Raw genomic sequence first — 21,224 nt, 5'->3', positions numbered from 1 at the left:
CGGCACTCTTACCGCTACTATGGAGAATCCCGGACCGCAACTCCTGCAGCACTGCGATGAAACATGGGGGAGAGGTCACACAGACTGCACTTGGAGGAGTCCGATATGGATCATCACCATACTCCCTATTACACAATGCTAACCCAGAAACTTGGGGCTCAATAGGATACGACGATCGTTACGCACCTACATTAGCCCTCCTGCAAGAGGATGGTGCCCTCACTCACCCGTGTACTCCTGAGATGGTATCTCTGCTGCCGAAGCCGCCCGCTGACTATCTGCAGAGCCTAGAGGAGGAGAGCAGCTTGCAAGCTGACAGACGACACCCAACTGCCACCGGCTATACGGATCACAAAAGGTGCACATCGAAATGCAGTTCCCTTACCTTTTATCTGCGGCTCCACATGCTGGAACGTTCAGGAGTGGGCTAAACACAACCAGTCTACAGGGACTAATGCCTATCTTGCAAGGCTGGATCTTAAGGGATAATACAAGAACTCTCTGTGGCTATCAGACTAGATATCGATTGCACCCTCATTATCAGACTGCTTACACTACTAGATGACCGTATATGCAGATCTTCATGATAGCAGTGCAGTTAATCTCCTCCGGTCATTGGATCTTATTTGTGCCTCCAAACCTGCAGTTTAATATTGATGGACGTTAATATGTATAATATTGTGGGATGTTAATGTGTGAACACTGTCCTCCTAAGTTAGTCCCTGTCATACCTTCAAATGTTTGCGTGAATGGGCTCTGTGACTACTTCCTCCACACAGCACTTAAGGTCTACATATTTAGAATAGATCTGAACAATATTGGTGCCTTTATTTAAGTAATATGTATTTGCGCGCTGCCTAATGCTAAAGTGCAGCAGGTCTCCATACCCTCACCACTGATGGGGCTCCCTCGTGCATCACTAAAGGTATAGTTCTATTGTACAACCCATAGCATTTTATTATTACCCATAATCTTCCTACTCCCACTTTTAACATACTCCTAACATCTCCCATATCCCATCAGTAGATTACCATATTCTATTACATTTTACAGGAGCCCAGGTTTCCATATAGCACCAACCTATGTTTTGTTTCCCATTAAGTTGTTTTTTTTTATGCCTGCCTATAACCCCATCAGGTGTTACACCTATTTATATTGTAAGCATAGATTTTTTTTTATTTTTTAGCCCTTCCCAACAAGTTTAGGGGTTTTATTAATTAAAGGCCTGCCCAGAACTGTGAAGACAGGTTGTCTGATAAGTAATAGAAGACCTTGCCACATTACTGTATAGTAGATAGATTCTTGTCTCTCATTTTGCTATCCCTGACTATAATGAACTTGCAAGCAACTGCTTTACCCTGTCTCCAACAAAGATTAATTGAGTATTTAAGTCCTCCTTCACTAGCGAAATTCCATACCTAGATGTTCAAAAAGGGGTTATATATTTTGTTTATACAAGTACTTTTGTTTTTTTTGTGTTTATTAATGTTATGTCAGACATTAGTTACTATTGGTCTAGTTGTTGTGCTTCTAATTCCCACAGTTCCTTTGCTTACATGTTACTCTATTCTACTAATTATATATAAATAAGTTGGATTATCAGTTGCTAATCCATATTAAATATATAAGTCCAAGAGTGACATCTTCAATTCATATTTTTGCCCCTCCTAGACCTGGCTAGTTTTGGGAGGTACAAAAGTTGTTTCCAGTTTAATGAGAAAAACACATTAAGTAACAGGATATAAAGGGAGAAAAAATACCTTTTGACTGTTCCCTCTTCCAACTATTTTAGAAGTGTATTTTGCAAACTATATTGTAACTAGTGGAAGATTTAAATACCATTATAACTGGTTAGTAAGTTATGTTGTGTTCACTTCAAAGCTCCCAAAATAAATTAAACCTATAGTTTGTATGCTTCTATACAAGCCATTTGTTTCCATTTAGGGTCCAAAAGTGGCCCATTTTATTATTTTATTTTATCCCCTAAATTTCCCTACTCTGATTTAAATCATTTTTCAGGGGGTCCAAGAGAGGCCTCTATTTCTTCTGTTATGTGTGATCAGTCCACGGGTCATCATTACTTCTGGGATATAACTCCTCCCCAACAGGAAATGCAAGAGGATTCACCCAGCAGAGCTGCATATAGCTCCTCCCCTCTACGTCACTCCCAGTCATTCTCTTGCACCCAACGACTAGATAGGATGTGTAAGAGGACTATGGTGATTATTCTTAGTTTTTATGACTTCAATCAAAAGTTTGTTATTTTACAATGGCACCGGAGTGTGTTATTGCCTCTCTGGCAGAGTTTGAAGAAGAATCTACCAGAGTTTTACTATGATTTTAGCCGGAGTCGTTAAGATCATATTGCTGTTCTCGGCCGTCTGAGGAGAGGTAAAGCTTCAGATCAGGGGACAGCGGGCAGATGAATCTGCATAGAGGTATGTAGCAGTTTTTATTTTCTGACAATGGAATTGATGAGAAAATCCTGCCATACCGATAATATGTCATGTATGTATACTTTACTCACTGGAATTACTCTGTGAAAAGTACATTAAACCTTTAATAGGTATTAATTATGTTAAACGTTTTTGCTGGAATGTAGATTCGTTTGCATTTACTGAGGTACTGAGTGAATATATGTTTGGGCACTATTTTTCCACTTGGCAGTTGCTTATTCTAATTGTGACAGTTTCGTTTCTCTCTCACTGCTGTGTGTGAGGGGGAGGGGCCGTTTTTTTGGCGCTCTTTGCTACGCATCAAAAATTTCCAGTCAGTTACTCATTGTATTTCCTGCATGATCCGGTTCATCTCTACAGAACTCAGGGGTCTTCAAAACTTCTTTTGAGGGAGGTAGATTCTCTCAGCAGAGCTGTGAGACTTATATATGACTGTGATAAAAAAACGTTACTCAGTAATTTTTTTATGCTTTCAGATTTAATGATTTTGCTTTGCTAATGGGAACAGACCTTTGCTAAATTGTGTTAAGGATTGATGCTATAACTGTTTTTCAGTTCGTTATTTCAACTGTCATTTAATCGTTTAGTGCTTCTTTGAGGCACAGTACGTTTTTTGTTAAATAAGACTGTAGCCAAGTTGCAAGTTTAATTGCGAGTGTGTTAAACATGTCTGATTCAGAGGAAGATACCTGTGTCATTTGTTCCAATGCCAAGGTGGAGCCCAATAGAAATTTATGTACTAACTGTATTGATGCTACTTTAAATAAAAGCCAATCTGTACAAATTGAACAAATTTCACCAAACAGCGAGGGGAGAGTTATGCCGACTAACTCACCTCACGTGTCAGTACCTGCATCTCCCGCCCGGGAGGTGCGTGATATTGTTGCGCCCAGTACATCTGGGCGGCCATTACAGATAACATTACAAGATATGGCCACTGTTATGACTGAAGTTTTGGCTAAATTACCAGAACTAAGAGGCAAGCGTGATCACTCTGGGGTGAGAACAGAGTGCGCTGATAATACTAGGGCCATGTCTGATACTGCGTCACAGCTTGCAGAGCATGAGGACGGAGAGCTTCATTCTGTGGGTGACGGTTCTGATCCAAACAGATTGGATTCAGATATTTCAAATTTTAAGTTTAAACTGGAGAACCTCCGGGTATTACTAGGGGAGGTTTTAGCGGCTCTGAATGATTGTAACACAGTTGCAATACCAGAGAAAATGTGTAGGTTGGATAAATATTTTGCGGTACCGGCGAGTACTGATGTTTTTCCTATACCTAAGAGACTTACTGAAATTGTTACTAAGGAGTGGGATAGACCCGGTGTGCCATTCTCACCCCCTCCAATATTTAGAAAAATGTTCCCAATAGACACCACCACACGGGACTTATGGCAAACGGTCCCTAAGGTGGAGGGAGCAGTTTCTACCTTAGCTAAGCGTACCACTATCCCGGTTGAGGATAGCTGTGCTTTTTCAGATCCAATGGATAAAAAACTAGAGGGTTACCTTAAGAAAATGTTTGTTCAACAAGGTTTTATATTGCAACCCCTTGCATGCATCGCGCCGGTCACGGCTGCTGCAGCATTCTGGATTGAATCTCTGGAAGAGAACATTAGTTCAGCTACGCTGGACGATATTACGGACAGGCTTAGAGTCCTTAAACTAGCTAATTCTTTCATTTCAGAAGCCGTAGTACATTTAACTAAGCTTACGGCTAAGAATTCAGGATTCGCCATTCAGGCACGCAGAGCACTGTGGCTAAAATCCTGGTCAGCTGATGTTACTTCTAAATCTAAATTGCTTAATATACCTTTCAAGGGGCAGACCTTATTCGGGCCCGGGTTGAAGGAGATTATCGCTGACATTACAGGAGGTAAAGGCCATGCCCTACCTCAGGACAAAGCCAAAGCTAAGACTAGACAGTCTAATTTTCGTTCCTTTCGTAATTTCAAAGCAGGAGCAGCATCAACTTCCTCTGCACCAAAACAGGAAGGAGCTGTTGCTCGCTACAGACAAGGCTGGAGACCTAATCAGTCCTGGAACAAGGGCAAGCAGGCCAGGAAACCTGCTGCTGCCCCTAAGACAGCATGAATCAAGGGCCCCCGATCCGGGACCGGATCTGGTGGGGGGCAGACTTTCTCTCTTCGCCCAGGCTTGGGCAAGAGATGTTCAGGATCCCTGGGCGCTAGAGATCATATCTCAGGGATACCTTCTGGACTTCAAATCTTCTCCCCCAAGAGGGAGATTTCATCTGTCAAGGTTGTCAACAAACCAGATAAAGAAAGAAGCGTTTCTACGCTGCGTACAAGATCTTTTATTAATGGGAGTGATCCATCCGGTTCCGCGGTCGGAACAAGGACAAGGGTTTTACTCAAATCTGTTTGTAGTTCCCAAAAAAGAGGGAACTTTCAGGCCAATCTTGGATTTAAAGATCCTAAACAAATTCCTAAGAGTTCCATCGTTCAAAATGGAAACTATTCGGACAATTTTACCCATGATCCAAAGAGGTCAGTACATGACCACAGTGGATTTAAAGGATGCTTACCTTCACATACCGATTCACAAAGATCATTACCGGTATCTAAGGTTTGCCTTTCTAGACAAGCATTACCAATTTGTAGCTCTTCCATTCGGATTGGCTACGGCTCCAAGAATCTTCACAAAGGTTCTGGGTACTCTTCTAGCGGTTCTAAGACCGCGAGGAATTTCGGTAGCTCCATACCTGGACGACATTCTGATTCAAGCTCCAAGCTTTCAAACTGCCAAGTCTCATACAGAGTTAGTACTGGCATTTCTAAGGTCGCATGGATGGAAGGTGAACGAAAAGAAGAGCTCTCTCTTTCCACTCACAAGAGTTCCTTTCTTGGGGACTCTGATAGATTCTGTAGAAATGAAGATTTACCTGACAGAAGACAGGTTAACAAAGCTTCAAAATGCATGCCGTGTCCTTCATTCCATTCAACACCCGTCAGTAGCTCAATGCATGGAGGTGATCGGCTTAATGGTAGCGGCAATGGACATAGTACCTTTTGCTCTCAGACCTCTGCAATTGTGCATGCTAAGTCAGTGGAATGGGGATTACTCAGATTTGTCCCCTACTCTGAACCTGGATCAAGAGACCAGAAATTCTCTTCTATGGTGGCTTTCTCGGCCACATCTGTCCAGGGGGATGCCATTCAGCAGGCCAGACTGGACAATTGTAACAACAGACGCCAGCCTACTAGGTTGGGGCGCTGTCTGGAATTCTCTGAAGACTCAGGGATTATGGAATCAGGAGGAGAGCCTCCTTCCAATAAACATTCTGGAATTGAGAGCAGTTCTCAATGCCCTTCTGGCTTGGCCCCAGTTATCAACTCGGGGGTTCATCAGGTTTCAGTCGGACAACATCACGACTGTGGCTTACATCAACCATCAGGGAGGGACAAGAAGCTCCCTAGCAATGATGGAAGTATCAAAGATAATTCGCTGGGCAGAGTCTCACTCGTGCCACCTGTCAGCAAGTGGAGAACTGGGAGGCGGATTTCTTGAGTTGTCAGACTTTTCATCCGGGAGAGTGGGAACTTCATCCGGAGGTCTTTGCCCAAATACTTCGACGTTGGGGCAAACCACAAATAGATCTCATGGCGTCTCGTCAGAACGCCAAACTTCCTCGCTACGGGTCCAGATCCAGGGATCCGGAAGCAGTTATGATAGATGCCTTGACAGCACCATGGACCTTCAGGATGGCTTATGTGTTTCCACCCTTCCCGATGCTTCCTCGATTGATTGCCAGAATCAAACAGGAGAGAGCATCAGTGATTCTAATAGCACCTGCATTGCCACGCAGGACTTGGTATGCAGATCTAGTGGACATGTCATCCTGTCCGCCTTGGTCTCTACCTCTAAGACAGGACCTTCTGATTCAGGGTCCATTCAAATATCAAAACCTAACTTCTCTGAAGCTGACTGCTTGGAAATTGAACGCTTGATCTTATCAAAGCGTGGTTTTTCTGAGTCAGTTATTGATACCTTAATACAGGCTAGGAAGCCTGTTACTAGAAGGATTTACCATAAAATATGGCGTAAATACTTATACTGGTGCGAATCCAAAGGTTACTCTTGGAGTAAGGTTAGGATTCCTAGGATATTGTCTTTTCTACAAGAAGGTTTAGATAAGGGTTTATCGGCTAGTTCTTTAAAGGGACAGATCTCAGCTCTGTCCATTTTGTTGCACAAGCGTCTGTCAGAAAATCCAGACGTCCAGGCTTTTTGTCAAGCTTTAGCTAGGATCAAGCCTGTGTTTAAAACTGTTGCTCCACCATGGAGTTTAAACCTGGTTCTTAACGTTTTACAAGGAGTTCCGTTTGAACCCCTTCATTCCATTGACATTAAACTGTTATCTTGGAAAGTTCTATTTTTAATGGCTATTTCTTCGGCTCGGAGAGTCTCTGAGTTATCAGCTCTACATTGTGATTCTCCTTATTTGATTTTTCATTCGGATAAGGTAGTTCTGCGTACAAAACCTGGGTTCTTACCTAAGGTAGTCACTAACAGGAATATCAATCAAGAGATCGTTGTTCCTTCCTTGTGTCCGAATCCTTCTTCAAAGAAGGAACGTCTTCTGCACAATCTGGATGTAGTTTGTGCCCTCAAGTTCTATTTGCAGGCAACTAAGGAATTTCGACAAACGTCTTCCCTGTTTGTCGTGTACTCTGGGCAGAGGAGAGGTCAAAAGGCTTCGGCTACTTCTCTCTCCTTCTGGCTTCGTAGTATAATTCGTTTAGCCTATGAGACTGCTGGACAGCAGCCTCCTGAAAGAATTACAGCTCATTCTACTAGAGCTGTGGCTTCCACTTGGGCCTTTAAGAATGAGGCCTCTGTTGAACAGATTTGCAAGGCTGCAACTTGGTCTTCGCTCCATACTTTTTCCAAATTTTACAAATTTGACACTTTTGCTTCTTCGGAGGCTATTTTTGGGAGAAAGGTTCTTCAGGCAGTGGTTCCTTCTGTATAATGAGCCTGCCTAGCCCTCCCGTCATCCGTGTACTTTTGCTTTGGTATTGGTATCCCAGAAGTAATGATGACCCGTGGACTGATCACACATAACAGAAGAAAACATAATTTATGCTTACCTGATAAATTCCTTTCTTCTGTTGTGGCAGGCAAATATTTTCTAAAATTATACTACAGTCACCTCTTCACCCTTGGTTTCTCCTTTCTCGTTGGTCCTTGGTCGAATGACTGGGAGTGACGTAGAGGGGAGGAGCTATATGCAGCTCTGCTGGGTGAATCCTCTTGCATTTCCTGTTGGGGAGGAGTTATATCCCAGAAGTAATGATGACCCGTGGACTGATCACACAACAGAAGAAAGGAATTTATCAGGTAAGCATAAATTATGTTTTTCCATTGAGGGAAATTATTGTATCTGCATTTATACCATACCTAAGGGGGATAATCCTTAATTGAAAATCTGAGGTTAATTGTTATTTGCATAATTGGGCGGCTAATTATATGTTTATTTTGATGGTTAATATGTATATTGTACTGTGATTATCCTATGTTTTTTGAAACTGAGATGCTACTTGCCTGTATAATATTTACAACCTCAATAAAAAAAAAAAATTGAAAAAAAAAAAAGAAATTGATTGTATGCACCCCTGCTTTGGATATTTGGAACTTTTATATTAACCAATACCCATATGAACTAACATAACAGAGGTGGATTTCACTATATTGGTTTAATTAATGAGACAATAATTTCTAGGATTTATTGTCTAAATCGACAACATTGCACAGTCTAATAAGACCATTTTTCAGGTGTAAATACTTTTAAATGAGTTGCCCTAAAACAGTAACAGCTATTTTTATGTAGAAACTTTGTGTTCATGTACATGACCGGTCATATTATTATTTATATATCTTTTATGTGAGCTTTTTTAATGGAATAAATCATTTTTTATTTGATATTAGGCTGATTTCTGATACCTAGTTACATTTTATGCTATACAATTATAGGAGCATTTGCATTCATTTACATATAATTTGCTGTGGACCACGTACCCATAAAATCTATCTTATAATTATAAATTTGCTTATTTCTCTCATCCCCACAGCTGTTCAGCGCATACACACATATCTTTCCTTTTTTGAATTATTTGGAGGAGAATTACAGTTCATTCTACTAGATCAGTTGCCACTTCGTGGGCTTTTAAGAATGAAGCATCAGTTGATCAGATTTGCAAAGCAGCAACTTTGGTGGTCTTTTGCATACATTTACTAAATTTTACCATTTTTATGTATTTGCTTCTTCTGAAGCAGTCTTTGATAGAAAGTTTCTTCAGGCAGCAGTCTCAGTTTGATTCTTCTGTTTATAAGAAATTATTTTGTGGATTTAATTTCTCAGCGGAAATAGCTGTTTTTATTTTATCCCTCCCTCTCTAGTGACTCTTCTGTGGACTTCCACATCTTGGTTATTTTATCCCATACGTCACTAGCTCATGGACCCTTTCCATTTACATAAAAAAAAACATAATTTATGTAAGAATTTACCTGATAAATTCATTTCTTTCATAATGGCAAGAGTCCATGAGACCCACCCTGTTTTTTGTGGTTATATTTTTTTGTTTAAAAGCACAATATTATTTTCCAGTTCCTCTTTTTTGTATGCTTTTTTACTCCTTTTTACACCTCACTACTTGGCTATACGTTAAACCAGTGGTTCTCAACCAAAGTGATCTCAAGGCCCGGTAAATTTTAGCTAGACATGTCCAGGGCCCGGTAGTTATATATATATATATATATATATATATATATAGTGAGCAGCAGGGGTGGGCTGATCAGCCAGGCAAATAGGACCTGGGCCGAGGGACCAGCAAGTAGGGGGGGACCACAAATGGCATCTCCACGGATCCTGGCGCATTCCTTAAGCTGAAGTTTTCAGTTGCCCTATCAGTAACTAAGCAAATAAGTGTGGGTTTAGTGGGGGTCTGTCGCTGTGAGGGCCATGGAGTGTGGGGTCTGGCCCTGGAGGTTGGGTACCCTTTCTCTGGACCTTAATGTTGGGGGTCCTGGCTCTGGAGGTTGAGGGGCCTGTTGGGGGCAGAGCAGGGAGGCTACCATGTTCATTTGCATAAAATTTAATACATTTCGATCAGTGTGAGACAGTGTTCCTGGGGCCTTGATTAGTCTCAGTCTGCCCCTTGTGTGCAGTGGGGGCATGACAGGTCGGGGCCCACCAGCAGGGCTATCACGGCCCAGTACTGGGCCACGGCCCGGCTGTTGAGAAACCAGGCGTTAAACTGAAGTATATGTGTGGTGGGTGGTGTATTTATAGGCATTTGAGGTTTCGGAAACTTTGCCCCCTCCTGGTAGGAATGTATATCCCATACGTCACTAGCTCATGGACTCTTGCCATTATGAAATAAATTAATTTATCAGGTAAGTTCTTACATAAATTGTTTTTTTTTCATAATCTAGCAGAATTGTATTCCGTCATTTAATTAGACAAACATTACTAGATAGTTTAGTGTAAATTGCATTTTTAGGAAAACTGAAATTTCCATTTAGCAATTCAAAAATTAGTTTGTTTTTTTTTTCCACTGAAAATAGTTGATTGTTTGTAGGTATGTAAGGCCTCTTTCCACTTTCTGTTTTTCATTATCATCCCTTATATCCATTGTTTTTACCCTCACCACCCTCTCTTCCTGAGATGTTGCATTGTACTCATCATATCTAATAAAGCTACTTAAAATACTTCCATATATTTAGCTCATACTGTGGTCGATTATCTAGGTCACTGTGATTACAATGAGCTCTATTATTATCGGTTATTTGTAGAGCGCCAACAGATTCCGCAGCGCTAAATAGTTAAAGAAAAATATTTTGAACACTTTCTGCAATTACTGAAAACTGTATTTATATAAGCAATAATGATAAATAACTGATAATCACAAACAAAGTTAAACAATAAAAAATGTGATGCAACAAATTAAAGATATTGAGTGTCAACGTGGAAAATTATGAAAAACAAATTATGGTGGAGTATTGTGACAGTTAATAAATATTTAATGTGTAACATTTCTACTCACATAGACTTGCGCTATCTTAAGCTCAAGTATTGTGCAATCCTGATTCACAAAGCTGTCAGGCTCAGCTCACTCAGTGTTGGTGAAATTTAAATCTGTAATTGTGTCTCCACAAATAAAGAAAAAGAATATAGTGTGATACTGTATATAACAGATGTAGATTTGATTCGTTCGATGTATACTCACACTTTTCAGGAGCTAAACATCAGCTCCTGATAGATAAGCAGACCTGATATCAGCTATCAGGGAGGCTACAAAATAGCAAAGGTCCGGAACCGCTATGTAAACAATTACATTTATTAAAAGTATAAAAACATACTATACATATAAAGTTGTATCCAAAGTCTCCAGAGAGGATGGTAATTGATCATCCATTACCATTCTCTCTTGAGACTTTGGATGCAACTTTGGTTGTTACACATATCCTCTGTAGCCCTTAGTGACTTGAAGTCCTGATATTCATTTTATATGTATAGTATGTTTTTATACTTTTAATAAATGTAATTGTTTACATAGCGTTTCCAGAAAATTAAAACAACAACAAAAAAAACATAATTAGCAGAAGTATAAAATGCTTTAAAATCGTTATCAGTATTGGTCAATATATAGCAGTAACGTGAAATATTTTCTCTCTTCTACTTTTCGGGCATGCTTTAACCCTGCAGTGGCCTCCTATATGCGCATTCTAACTAATGATCTGTTGTTCCTCATGCTTTGTATTTGTTTTAACATTGCTGATGGGGTCTCTACCATTTAAATCTTTATTGCTCTTTACAGTTTTAAAAATTTTCTTCATGGATGCTTTATAATGTACTGTTTTTTAGATATATGTGAGAGCACAGTTTGAATATGATCCTGCAAAGGATGACCTCATTCCCTGCAAAGAAGCTGGCATTAGGTTTAGAGTTGGGGACATTATCCAAATCATTAGTAAGGATGATCACAACTGGTGGCAGGGCAAGCTGGAAAATGCCAAAAATGGTACTGCTGGTCTCATCCCTTCTCCTGAGCTTCAGGAATGGTAGGTCTTTTGAACAATTGTTGATTCTCTAGAATGATAAAAAAATATACATGGCACATCTGTGGGGATAAGTATCATTTAATTACAAATAAATATGGTTGAAATTTCTGTAAAGACAAGTTCACAGGTAAGAAGCAATTACATTTCTGAATTTACACATTCATTGTGACAGTAGACAGAGAAACATATGAACGGTGTTTAACTTAAAATGACATAGAACTAAAACATTTTCAATAAAACTGATTATTTTAATCTTTTTTTGTCTACTTACAAAACCAGAAGGCATTTCTTCTCTGTTCTTGTAAATCATTTTATAAAGATCTAGCTTCCTAATTCTTTATTTTTTGTATATTTAATACCACTGTCTAGATAATGATTGGCAGGATACAATCAACATATTTGTCAATATATGGTCAGTTTATAGTGCATGATAGTATTGTATGTCATATAATATGTTTAGATATCAGATCACCTAAAATAAAGGGACATTAAACAGCTGGGTACAACTACAGTAACATGGTTTCTACTCACCATGCTATTGTTTTTCAACCTGTACCTGTGTCAGTCTTTAAAGCTGTTCTCTTATTTTAACTCATTACAGAATTCAGTTGGTAAAGCTCTGCACTTTGTTCTGGGCACCACCATCTTGTAGCTCACGTATTGTTTCATCCTGCGATAGAAGCAGTGCAATTTCACAGATCTGTGATGTTACCAGATATTTGACAGCTGTACCTTTCACTTCAGTTTAGCTCACATAATAGAGTGGGAGTGTTACATTTGTGCAGTTTTTTGCAGTTTAAAAGTTACCAAACAAATAAATATAAACTTCAAGATGGCAGTGCCGTGTGAAGATGCAGAGCTTCACTAACTGATACTTGTAAGGGATTAAAATAAGAGAATGACTTTGAAGACAGCTGTAGGCACATGAGGAAAGACAATAGCATGCTGAGTAGTTACCTTCTTACTGCAGTTGTACTTGGCAGTTTATTGTCCGTTTAACTTGATTTTCCTTTTGTATGTAATTTCTTTCATCAGATGGTTGAGTCCACGAGCCATCACGTGTGGGAATATTTCCCTCCTGACCACCAAAAAACACCCCAACTCATCATTTAAATCCCTCCCATTACCATGATCCTCAGTCATTTTCTTTTGCCTCCTTGATGAGGAGTGAGGTGAAAGTGAAGTGAACTTGGCCACCAATCCCCTGAAATACAGTGAGCTGCTCTTTGTGGATCCACAGTCCTCCCCAGGTGAAATGTGGAGTTGTCTACCAATTCCCTGGGTTGTAGATGCTGTAACTAATTCAGATCCTTGGCATCCTGCTTGTTTTTTTTAGGATGGACTTGTCTGCTGGAAATAAGTTGTGCTGAGGTAAGCCCAGTAGACGGAGGTGCTGATTGTTAAGTACCTGCACCTTACAAGCCCCGCCAACTATTAGTATGAACATGATTCACATAGTCTGAAGATGTATATTAAACACCATACACTTTATACTAGCAGTTTTTAGCACTTGTAGGCACTTTTGAAAACCTTTTTTTTTTTTTCAAGGTTTCTGTTGCTTTATATTTAGCCCTGTTGGCTTAGTACGCTTAGATTTACCTTCTGAGCTAAACACATTGGGCCAGATAAGAGTGGAGCTCGTCGGGTTTATCACCCAAATTAGGAGTTGAAAGTAAATGTGATCGCTTGAGTGTAATCGCGATTTACGCTAGAACAATTACGGCAACTTTAGAGCTCTGTTAACTGTTTCACAAATTGTAAGTGTCACAAAAAGAACACCTCAAAAAGAACACCTCAAAAATACATAAAATATTATGGTTATACTCATAATCACACTATCTAATAAAAAATATTTTTTAAAAATGTATATCAGGTGTTAGAAGAAATATAACATTGAGATGCGTACATATACATCTCTAAAGATTTATATGTGTGTATGTGGACATATATATATATATATATATATATATGTGTGTGTGTCAATGTTTATATGTATTTATATGTGTATATATATATTCTTCATAAATGGAAAGAGTCAACAGCTGCATTCATTACTTTTGGGAATTCAGAACCTGGCCACCAGGAGGAGGCAAAGACACCCCAGCCAAAAGCTTAAATACTCCTCCCACTCCCCTCATCCCCCAGTCATTCTTTGCCTTTCGTCCTAGGAGGTTGGCAGAGAAGTGTCAGAAGTTTGTTTTGTCTCTTTCGGAGGGTAGTACTCTTTGGCATGGGACGGTATCTTTAAGTAATCCTATCAGTCTCTCAGTGAGAGCATAGATGAAAGTTAGAGTCCGGGTTGCAGGGAGAGTCTTTCTGCAAAACCATCCCGACTCATATTAACAGCTCCAAAAGCAATCAGTGTTGTCGAACTTCACTTTGCTGCTTGCTTTCTTCTCTCAAGTCCATGGCGGAGGCGCTGCTACTATTTATCACACTTGAAGGGCTGTGTTCCTGTTCCACGGCGTAGATTCAGGTAAGATAGTTTCTAGCGCTGCAACAACTAATCATCATAATCGATTATGAAAATAGTTGTCAACGAATCTCATAATCGATTAATCGATTAATTGGTTTGCAATTAGTTGGTCTGTGCACAACACCAGCTGCTTCACTCCAATGAACTCCTGCATATGGTATTGTTTTATGGTTAGGTCCTTAGCCTAAAGGACGTCTACAGACGTCTACTTTTCACTTTTTCAGGAAAGTATACGTTTGCAACTACCCCTGGCTTATGTGCAACCCAGATTTAATAGTCATCATTTGGATTGTTTATATTAAATCTGGTGATTTGGAACTATGCTTTTCATGATATAGTGCCAAGCTTGTTATTTACACCTAGCCCTAGATTGATGGGAGTTATTTAAATTGATGTGCACTATTATCTGTTTGCACAATTATTAGTGTATTGCTTGCTATAGCTGATTATATGTACTGTATAAATAAATGTGTAAGGCTTTGTCCTGTTATTGATATACAGTCCTTAGCGCTTTTGATTTAGTTTTTTTTTTTTTTTTTTATTATATATTTTTAATAGTGATATTTACCAGATTCAACCTTTATAAGTATAATATAGGGCCTCAGTGAGGCTCCTTTGGTATCTTGAATCGAGGGTTAATATCTCCCAAGGGGGATTTATTGAACAGGGGGTTTTTTAATCATGATTATGTGATTCAATCCGCTCATGTGTAGTGTTAACTGGGCTCTTGGCTTAGAACATAAAGGCCTTTGGAAGTGACGCGACCTTGTGGTCGGGCATGCTTGCTTTTTTTTTTTTTTTGCTTTTTTTTTTAGACTGTACGGTTCACCTTGTGACTGGACGTGTTTACGTTTTGGTCTTCCATTTCCACATTCCTGACCATGTGGCGACTAAAAAAATTAGTGTCTGCTAGTGTCTGGTTCTAGGAGGTGGTGAGTTGGCCTTTTGGAGGTTCTAGGAATTGTCCTGTTGGACGTACTCCTTCCGGGGTTCTCTGGTCAGTGAGACCTTTGGACTTCCCCATATGGGTTAAGTCTCCTTATGGGGCCCTGGGGATTGCTCTCTTTTTGAGACCTTTTGGATTTTGTCTGCTCCTCCATGTGAGTTGGGTCTCCTTGAGAGACCTGAATTTCCCTTTGAGAGAGTTCTTTTTGGCTCTGCTTGGGAGTTTTCCAGATCTGGGGATGTTCCGCATCCTTGGTTGCAGGTTTCCCTCTGTCTCGTATGGTGAGGCGGAGACTAGACTTGATCGAGTGACCTTGTCCTCGTGGTTTTCCCTTGCTTGGGTCGTCTTGTGGCATTCGAACGCCTATGGGCTCTAGTGTCCTGGTTCGAGATGCATTAGCTCATTTGGAGCATTGGACTTCGGCATGGGGTGGTCCTTCTTAGGTCGGGACTTGCAAGGTGTCTCGTTCTCCTGGAGGTTACATTAATATCTCCCTGTGGGTCTGTTTCTAGGACAGGCGGGGTGTTTCAATTTCCAGTATATTGTTTGTTTTAATCAATGGGAGGCTCGAACCTGTCATTGCCCTGGCTCTTATGGTTACTGAAGCTGTTGCTTAGCGTTCCCTTGTGGATCCCGTTCATAGTGTACCACAGTGGCTTTGGGGCGACTATGCTTCCTTGAAGGCTGAAGGTCTGGAGTTCATATCCAGCTGTAACTATGTGCTCTTCATAACGCATGTCCGGCAGATATCCTTGCCAAGGCTCTATTAACTTTTTTAGGATCCAAGGCAGGTTCGGGGTTCTCCTGTTCCTGGTATGGGCTATGACCTTTGGTCTGACTAGTTGAGCTGGTCGATAGCCAGATTTCCTGAGTACCACTTTCATTGGCTTTGACTAGGCTCAATGAATGGTTGCCCTGGAGGGATTGGTGAAGTAACCTGATGGCCTCACGATTCCGCAGGCAAGGGGTTATAGGGATAACCACTGCAGTTTATGCACCCTTCTGTGCGCTAGGTTTCAGGGGATTCCTTCCAGGTTCATCTGCGACCTTTGGCCTTGTGCCTCTTGGGCAGGTACTCTGTCTCTTATGGCCCCCTTTTTCTTAGGGGGGGCTTGTTCTCCTATAAGGAGACCTTGTTTAGGATTTTTCCTAGGATTCAAGGGATGGAACAGAGGGTTTAACCTATTTAGAGAGCGGCATGCTCTCTGGGTTGTTCTGTTCTTCCGGTGTCTTGCTGACTCTGCGTTGAGATGAGCCGTTGCTAGACTCTTCTGGGTCTTTGGCCTTGTCGACTGTCTTTTGGAGCCTCGGGGGGGTGCCCGAGCTTTGTGGAATGGCTGAAGCCGCTTTTTACGCTCTTTTGTGAGCGGGTGCCGGGGTTCTTCTATTCCCCTGTTTTTTCCCCTGATGCTTGGGCTGCCCCGGCTCGGCGTAGGTCCTAAGATCGTTGTTCTGTGGGGGTGTAATGGGCCTAGTTTAGGTTCTATACTTCTCCCCTTTGGGACCTATGTGTCGGTCTGGCAGCTGGGATTGCCTAGAGGGTGCCCTCTGTTAGTGAGTTTTTACAATCCAATGCCCTGTTTGGCCGCCTCTTACTTTTCGTAAAGTTTTCTGACTCGGCTGTTTGCTCGTCTGGGTCTGCTACACGTATTTGTTTTGAATAATTCAGTATTCTAGGTGCTGGCAACTTGAGGATAGGTTTCTGTAGTCGTTTCGGTGCTTCCACTTTTCATGGAGAGTAGAAATCGTTGTTTCGGATGCCCGCTCCTAGGCCTTGTGTTATGTTGGTCTAGGCGTGGCCTCCCCTTATTTGTTTGGACCCATTTGAGTGTCTATGAGCTGGGCTTGTTATAGGAGTCTTCCTTTCTGAAATTTTGTGGTGTCTTTTCGATTTCTTTTGTTTTTTTATTGCCCTGTTCCTTTGGATATTTGGGCTGGTGTTCCTTTCGCTAGTAAGGGGTGTGTGGTTGGGGGCTGACCGCTGGGCGACAGTGTCTCCTGGAGGACTGTTGGTTCATTTGCGTCTGATTTTACGTTCTCTAGCTAGGATTCGGACTATCTGCGGTTCAGTGTCCTTGGGGCCTTTTCCTTCAATGTGCTCGGCTCAGGGTTTTGTTGGGTAGTGGTTTCAGGCCTGGTGCTCTCAGAATGCGCCGCCTCTTGTACCCTCAGAATGGGCCGCCTCTTGTACCCTCCCGTCTTGGCATTCAGTGTCCTCTATAGCTTGGGTATTGTTTTCCCAAAAGTAATGAATGCAGCTGTGGACTCTTTCCATTTATGAAGAAAAACATAAATTATGCTTACCTGATCATTTTCTTTTCTTCAGATAGAGTCCACAGCTCCCCACCGGAATATTTTTCTGTGGGGTGACTGTATTTTTATTCTTCTGGCACCTTTTTCGTCCTGATATTTCTTCTACTGTTCCTTGTTCCTCAGTAAAATGACTGGGGGATGGTGGGAGTGGGAGGAGTATTTAAGCTTTTGGCTGGGGTGTCTTTGCCTCCTCCTGGTTACTAGGTTCTGAATTCCCAAAAGTAATGAATGCAGCTGTGTACTCTTTCCATTTATGAAGAGAATATATATACACATATAAATACATATAAATAAACATTGACACACACACACACACACATATATATTTTTATATATTAATTTGCATATGAAGAGAGAAGCGAAGCGCTCAACCAGGAACGACCGACGGCTCATCAGCTAGTTCTATGGCGATTTACCACCCCGAAGCAGCCTCTTTTAGACCAGTGTGCTTTTCACAGAGGAAAACTTTCCTGAAGTATATCAGTCTAATCCCGCCAAGTAAGGTCAGTCCAGCCCCGAAATACCAGGCTATTCTCCTCTGAACAAGGAACATGACAACCCCAGACGATCGTTTCGGCCTCCTATGGGCCTCGTCAGTGAGGTGCAGCAAGGAGTCCACGTCTTGTTTCCCCCATCACCCATAGGGAGACTTCCCCAGGGTCATATTAATTTGCATACGAAGAGAGAAGCGCTCAACCAGGAACGAACAGCAGCTCATCAGCTAGTTCTATGGCGATTTACCACCCGGAAGCAGCCTTTTTTAGACCAGTGTGCTTTCCACAGAGGAAAACTTTCCTGAAGTATATCAGTCTGATCCCGCCAAGTAAGGTCAGTCAGCCAATCAGTGTATGTATATATGTATATGTATGTATATATTTTTATATACAGTATATATATATATATATATATATATATATATATATATTTTGAGAAATAGTCAGAGGGGAAGCAACTGCAGTTTGAGCTATAATTAGTGTTCTAGTGTCAGACTTACTAAATGTCTATATAAACCAATGTGGTGCAGACCCTTATTATAAATGACATGGAGCAAAAAAGAAGAAAAGATAGACAAGAACGAAATCTTGTCTGTTTAAAGACAGGGAAATCAGCACTCTCTTATAGAATTAGAAAAATGCTCAAAAATATATACTTCAAATAGCAAATATTTGATTGTGAATCAGTGACTTCTCACCCTGTGAGAACACCAGCAGTCATACCAAATGTTCAATTCCGAAATACATATACAATGTATAGGCATACAAGGACATATATATTAAAAAACATACATAGCATGATAGTTATATGCAAAGTGCATAGTGAACCTGACCGGTCAGGGATGAGCACAGGCGCAAATAGATTACAGCTGTAGGTATCTGACTGATAATGGCAAGGTCTTAATTGGCCTACTGCACCCTACTGCTCACAGAACCCCCAAGCAAAAGGTACACAGAGGTATAGCCTGGGCAGATATGGAATGGGATCTAAGAGGTTAGTTATAGAACTCTTGCATCAGTGCAGATTAGTATATCAACATTTAAGCAGCTAAGCGGAGCAAAGTTGCAAAGTACATTAGTAACATGGCAGTATATTACAGGCTGTATATTATCTAGACAAACTACACCCTGCTGCACACAGCACCCCAAACTAGAGGTATATACTGGGCAGGAAAGAAATGGGATCTAAGTAGTCTAGTGATCAATCCACCTGAATATATACATATAACAAAGAATAAGGAGCATGCAAAGTGAAAGTATATAACGGTTAGTAAGCAAATAGGCAGCAGTGGTGCGAGCATATCCTGTTTATATCATTGCAGTTGTATTTTTGCAGGAATACAGGTAGATTGGAAACGCTGTGTGAGGCAACATTTAAACAGTATGCAGTTTTTTAAGTAACAGTTCCAAGTTTTTGGCCGATAACCCTCGACAGGGATAATCATGCACAAGATTACTATCAACTCAGAATACACTCCTGCTTTACAGGTCTCCCTCTGTTTTTTATTGCAAAGTTCATACGACAGGTCTCCCTGCTGTTATTTGTTGCAAAAGTTTATACAACCTTATTGCCACCGTGTGTATCCTTCTTGAGAGTACTTTTCTCCATATAGTCCATGATTGTTGAGCAACCTGCTCCAAAGCACGCCACAATCCTCAAGTCAACGTTCTGTGATTTTGTGCGTGCATCACATGCACCGGTCGGCTAGCCAATGCCGATGCGCGTTTCACCCCCTTGTCTGTTTGTAAGACAGGGCTTCATCAGGGCGTTTGGAGTCAGTATGCTTACGTCCCATTTTATGTGAACGTCTATTGCGCCTCTGCTGGTGGGTGAAAATATCTTTATATACAATATCTAACACATGTGCAAATATACATAGCAATCATTGGTATGTACAGTGAGCATCTCAGTTTTCCAGGTTAAATACATCTTATGTGCCTAATGAAAACATTAAAACCATATAGTTACTTTTTGGAAATGTTTGTTATTTAAGATACATTATGTGTGAGCCCTTTTAGTTATTGGAAGCAAGCCATATCCAGCTTGTCATTAAGGCCATTGGGGAATTGGGTCTCTAGGATCGAGATCCATCTACATTCCTTTCTTAGGAGGACTTTGTCATTGTCTCCTCCTTTACCATTTGTAATACCCCTGTCTATGCCAATACATTTTAGAGAGTCAGGATTGCACTTGTGAAAGATCTCAAATTGTCTTGCAACGTTACTTTTTTTATTTTATGTTCTTAACGTCATCACGGTGTTCAGTGATGCAATCTTTTATGGCCCTTCTTGTTTTGCCCATGTAGAAACATGGGCAATCACAGGAGAGTAAATAGATTACTCCTTCTGTGTTGAAATTTACAAAGTGTTTTAGTTTTTACACTTTCCCATTGTGTGTTCTAAACTCTTTGGTTTTAACCATATACCTGCATGCCACACATTTTCCACACACATATATATATGTATGTGTGTATGTATATATGTACGTATGTATGTACAGTTGTGCTCATAAGTTTACATACCCTGGCAGAATTTATGATTTCTTGGCCATTTTTCAGAGAATATGAATGGTAATACAAACTTTTCTTTCACTCATTGTTAGTGTTTGGCTTAAGCCATTTATTATCAATCAACTGTGTTTACTCTTTTTTTTAAATCATAATGACAACAGAAACTACCAAATGACCCTGATCAAAAGTTTACATACCCCAGTTTTTTGTACCATGTATTGCCCCCTTTAACATCAATGACAGCTTGAAGTCTTTTGTGGTATTTGTGGATGAGGCTCTTGATCTTCTCAGATGGTAAAGTTGCCCATTCTTCCTGGCAAAAAGCCTCCAGTTCCTGTAAATTCTTGGGCTGTCTTGCATGAAATGCACGTTTGAGATCTCCCCAGAGCGGCTCAATGATATTGAGGTCAGGAGACTGAGATGGCCACTCCAGAACCATCACTTTATTCGGCTGTAGCCAATGACAGGTCGGCTTGGCCTTGTGTTTAGGATCATTGTCATGTTTTAATGTCCAAGTACGTCCCATACGCAGCTTCCGGGCTGATGAATGCAAATTCCTTCAGTATTTTTTTATAACAAACTGCATTCATCTTGCCATCAATTCTGACCAAATTTCCTGTGCCTTTGTATCTCACACATCCTCAAAACATCAGCGCTCCACCTCCGTGTTTCACAGTAGGAATGGTGTACCTTTCATCGTAGGCCTTGTTGACTCCTCTCCAAATGTAGCGTGTTTGGTTGTGGCAAAAAAGCTCAATTTTTGTCTCATCACTCCAAATGACTTTGAACCAGATGTTTTGAGGCTTGGCTCTGTGCTGTTTGGCGTATTGTAAGCTGGATACTTTTTGGCATTTGCGTAGCAATGGCTTTCTTCTGGCGACTCAACCATGCAGCCCATCTTTCTTCAAGTGCCTCCTTATTGTGCATCTTGAAACAGCT

General features: G+C 40.8%; 1 protein-coding gene across 1 annotated transcript in view; it reads left to right on the top strand.

Annotated features, from left to right (window-relative positions):
* CASK (calcium/calmodulin dependent serine protein kinase) overlaps positions 1-21,224 on the top strand; it is a gene marked incomplete in the record, with an annotated part of 883,427 nt that overhangs the window by 665,145 nt on the left and 197,058 nt on the right. Inside the window, 1 exon segment of the mRNA XM_053706489.1 lies at positions 11,350-11,546. Within this exon segment, the coding sequence (XP_053562464.1) occupies positions 11,350-11,546 (197 nt within the window).

Source organism: Bombina bombina, chromosome 3 (genome assembly GCF_027579735.1).
Source record: "Bombina bombina isolate aBomBom1 chromosome 3, aBomBom1.pri, whole genome shotgun sequence".
NCBI classification, from domain to species: domain Eukaryota; kingdom Metazoa; phylum Chordata; class Amphibia; order Anura; family Bombinatoridae; genus Bombina; species Bombina bombina.
This window is presented reverse-complemented; position numbering and strand designations above follow the sequence as displayed.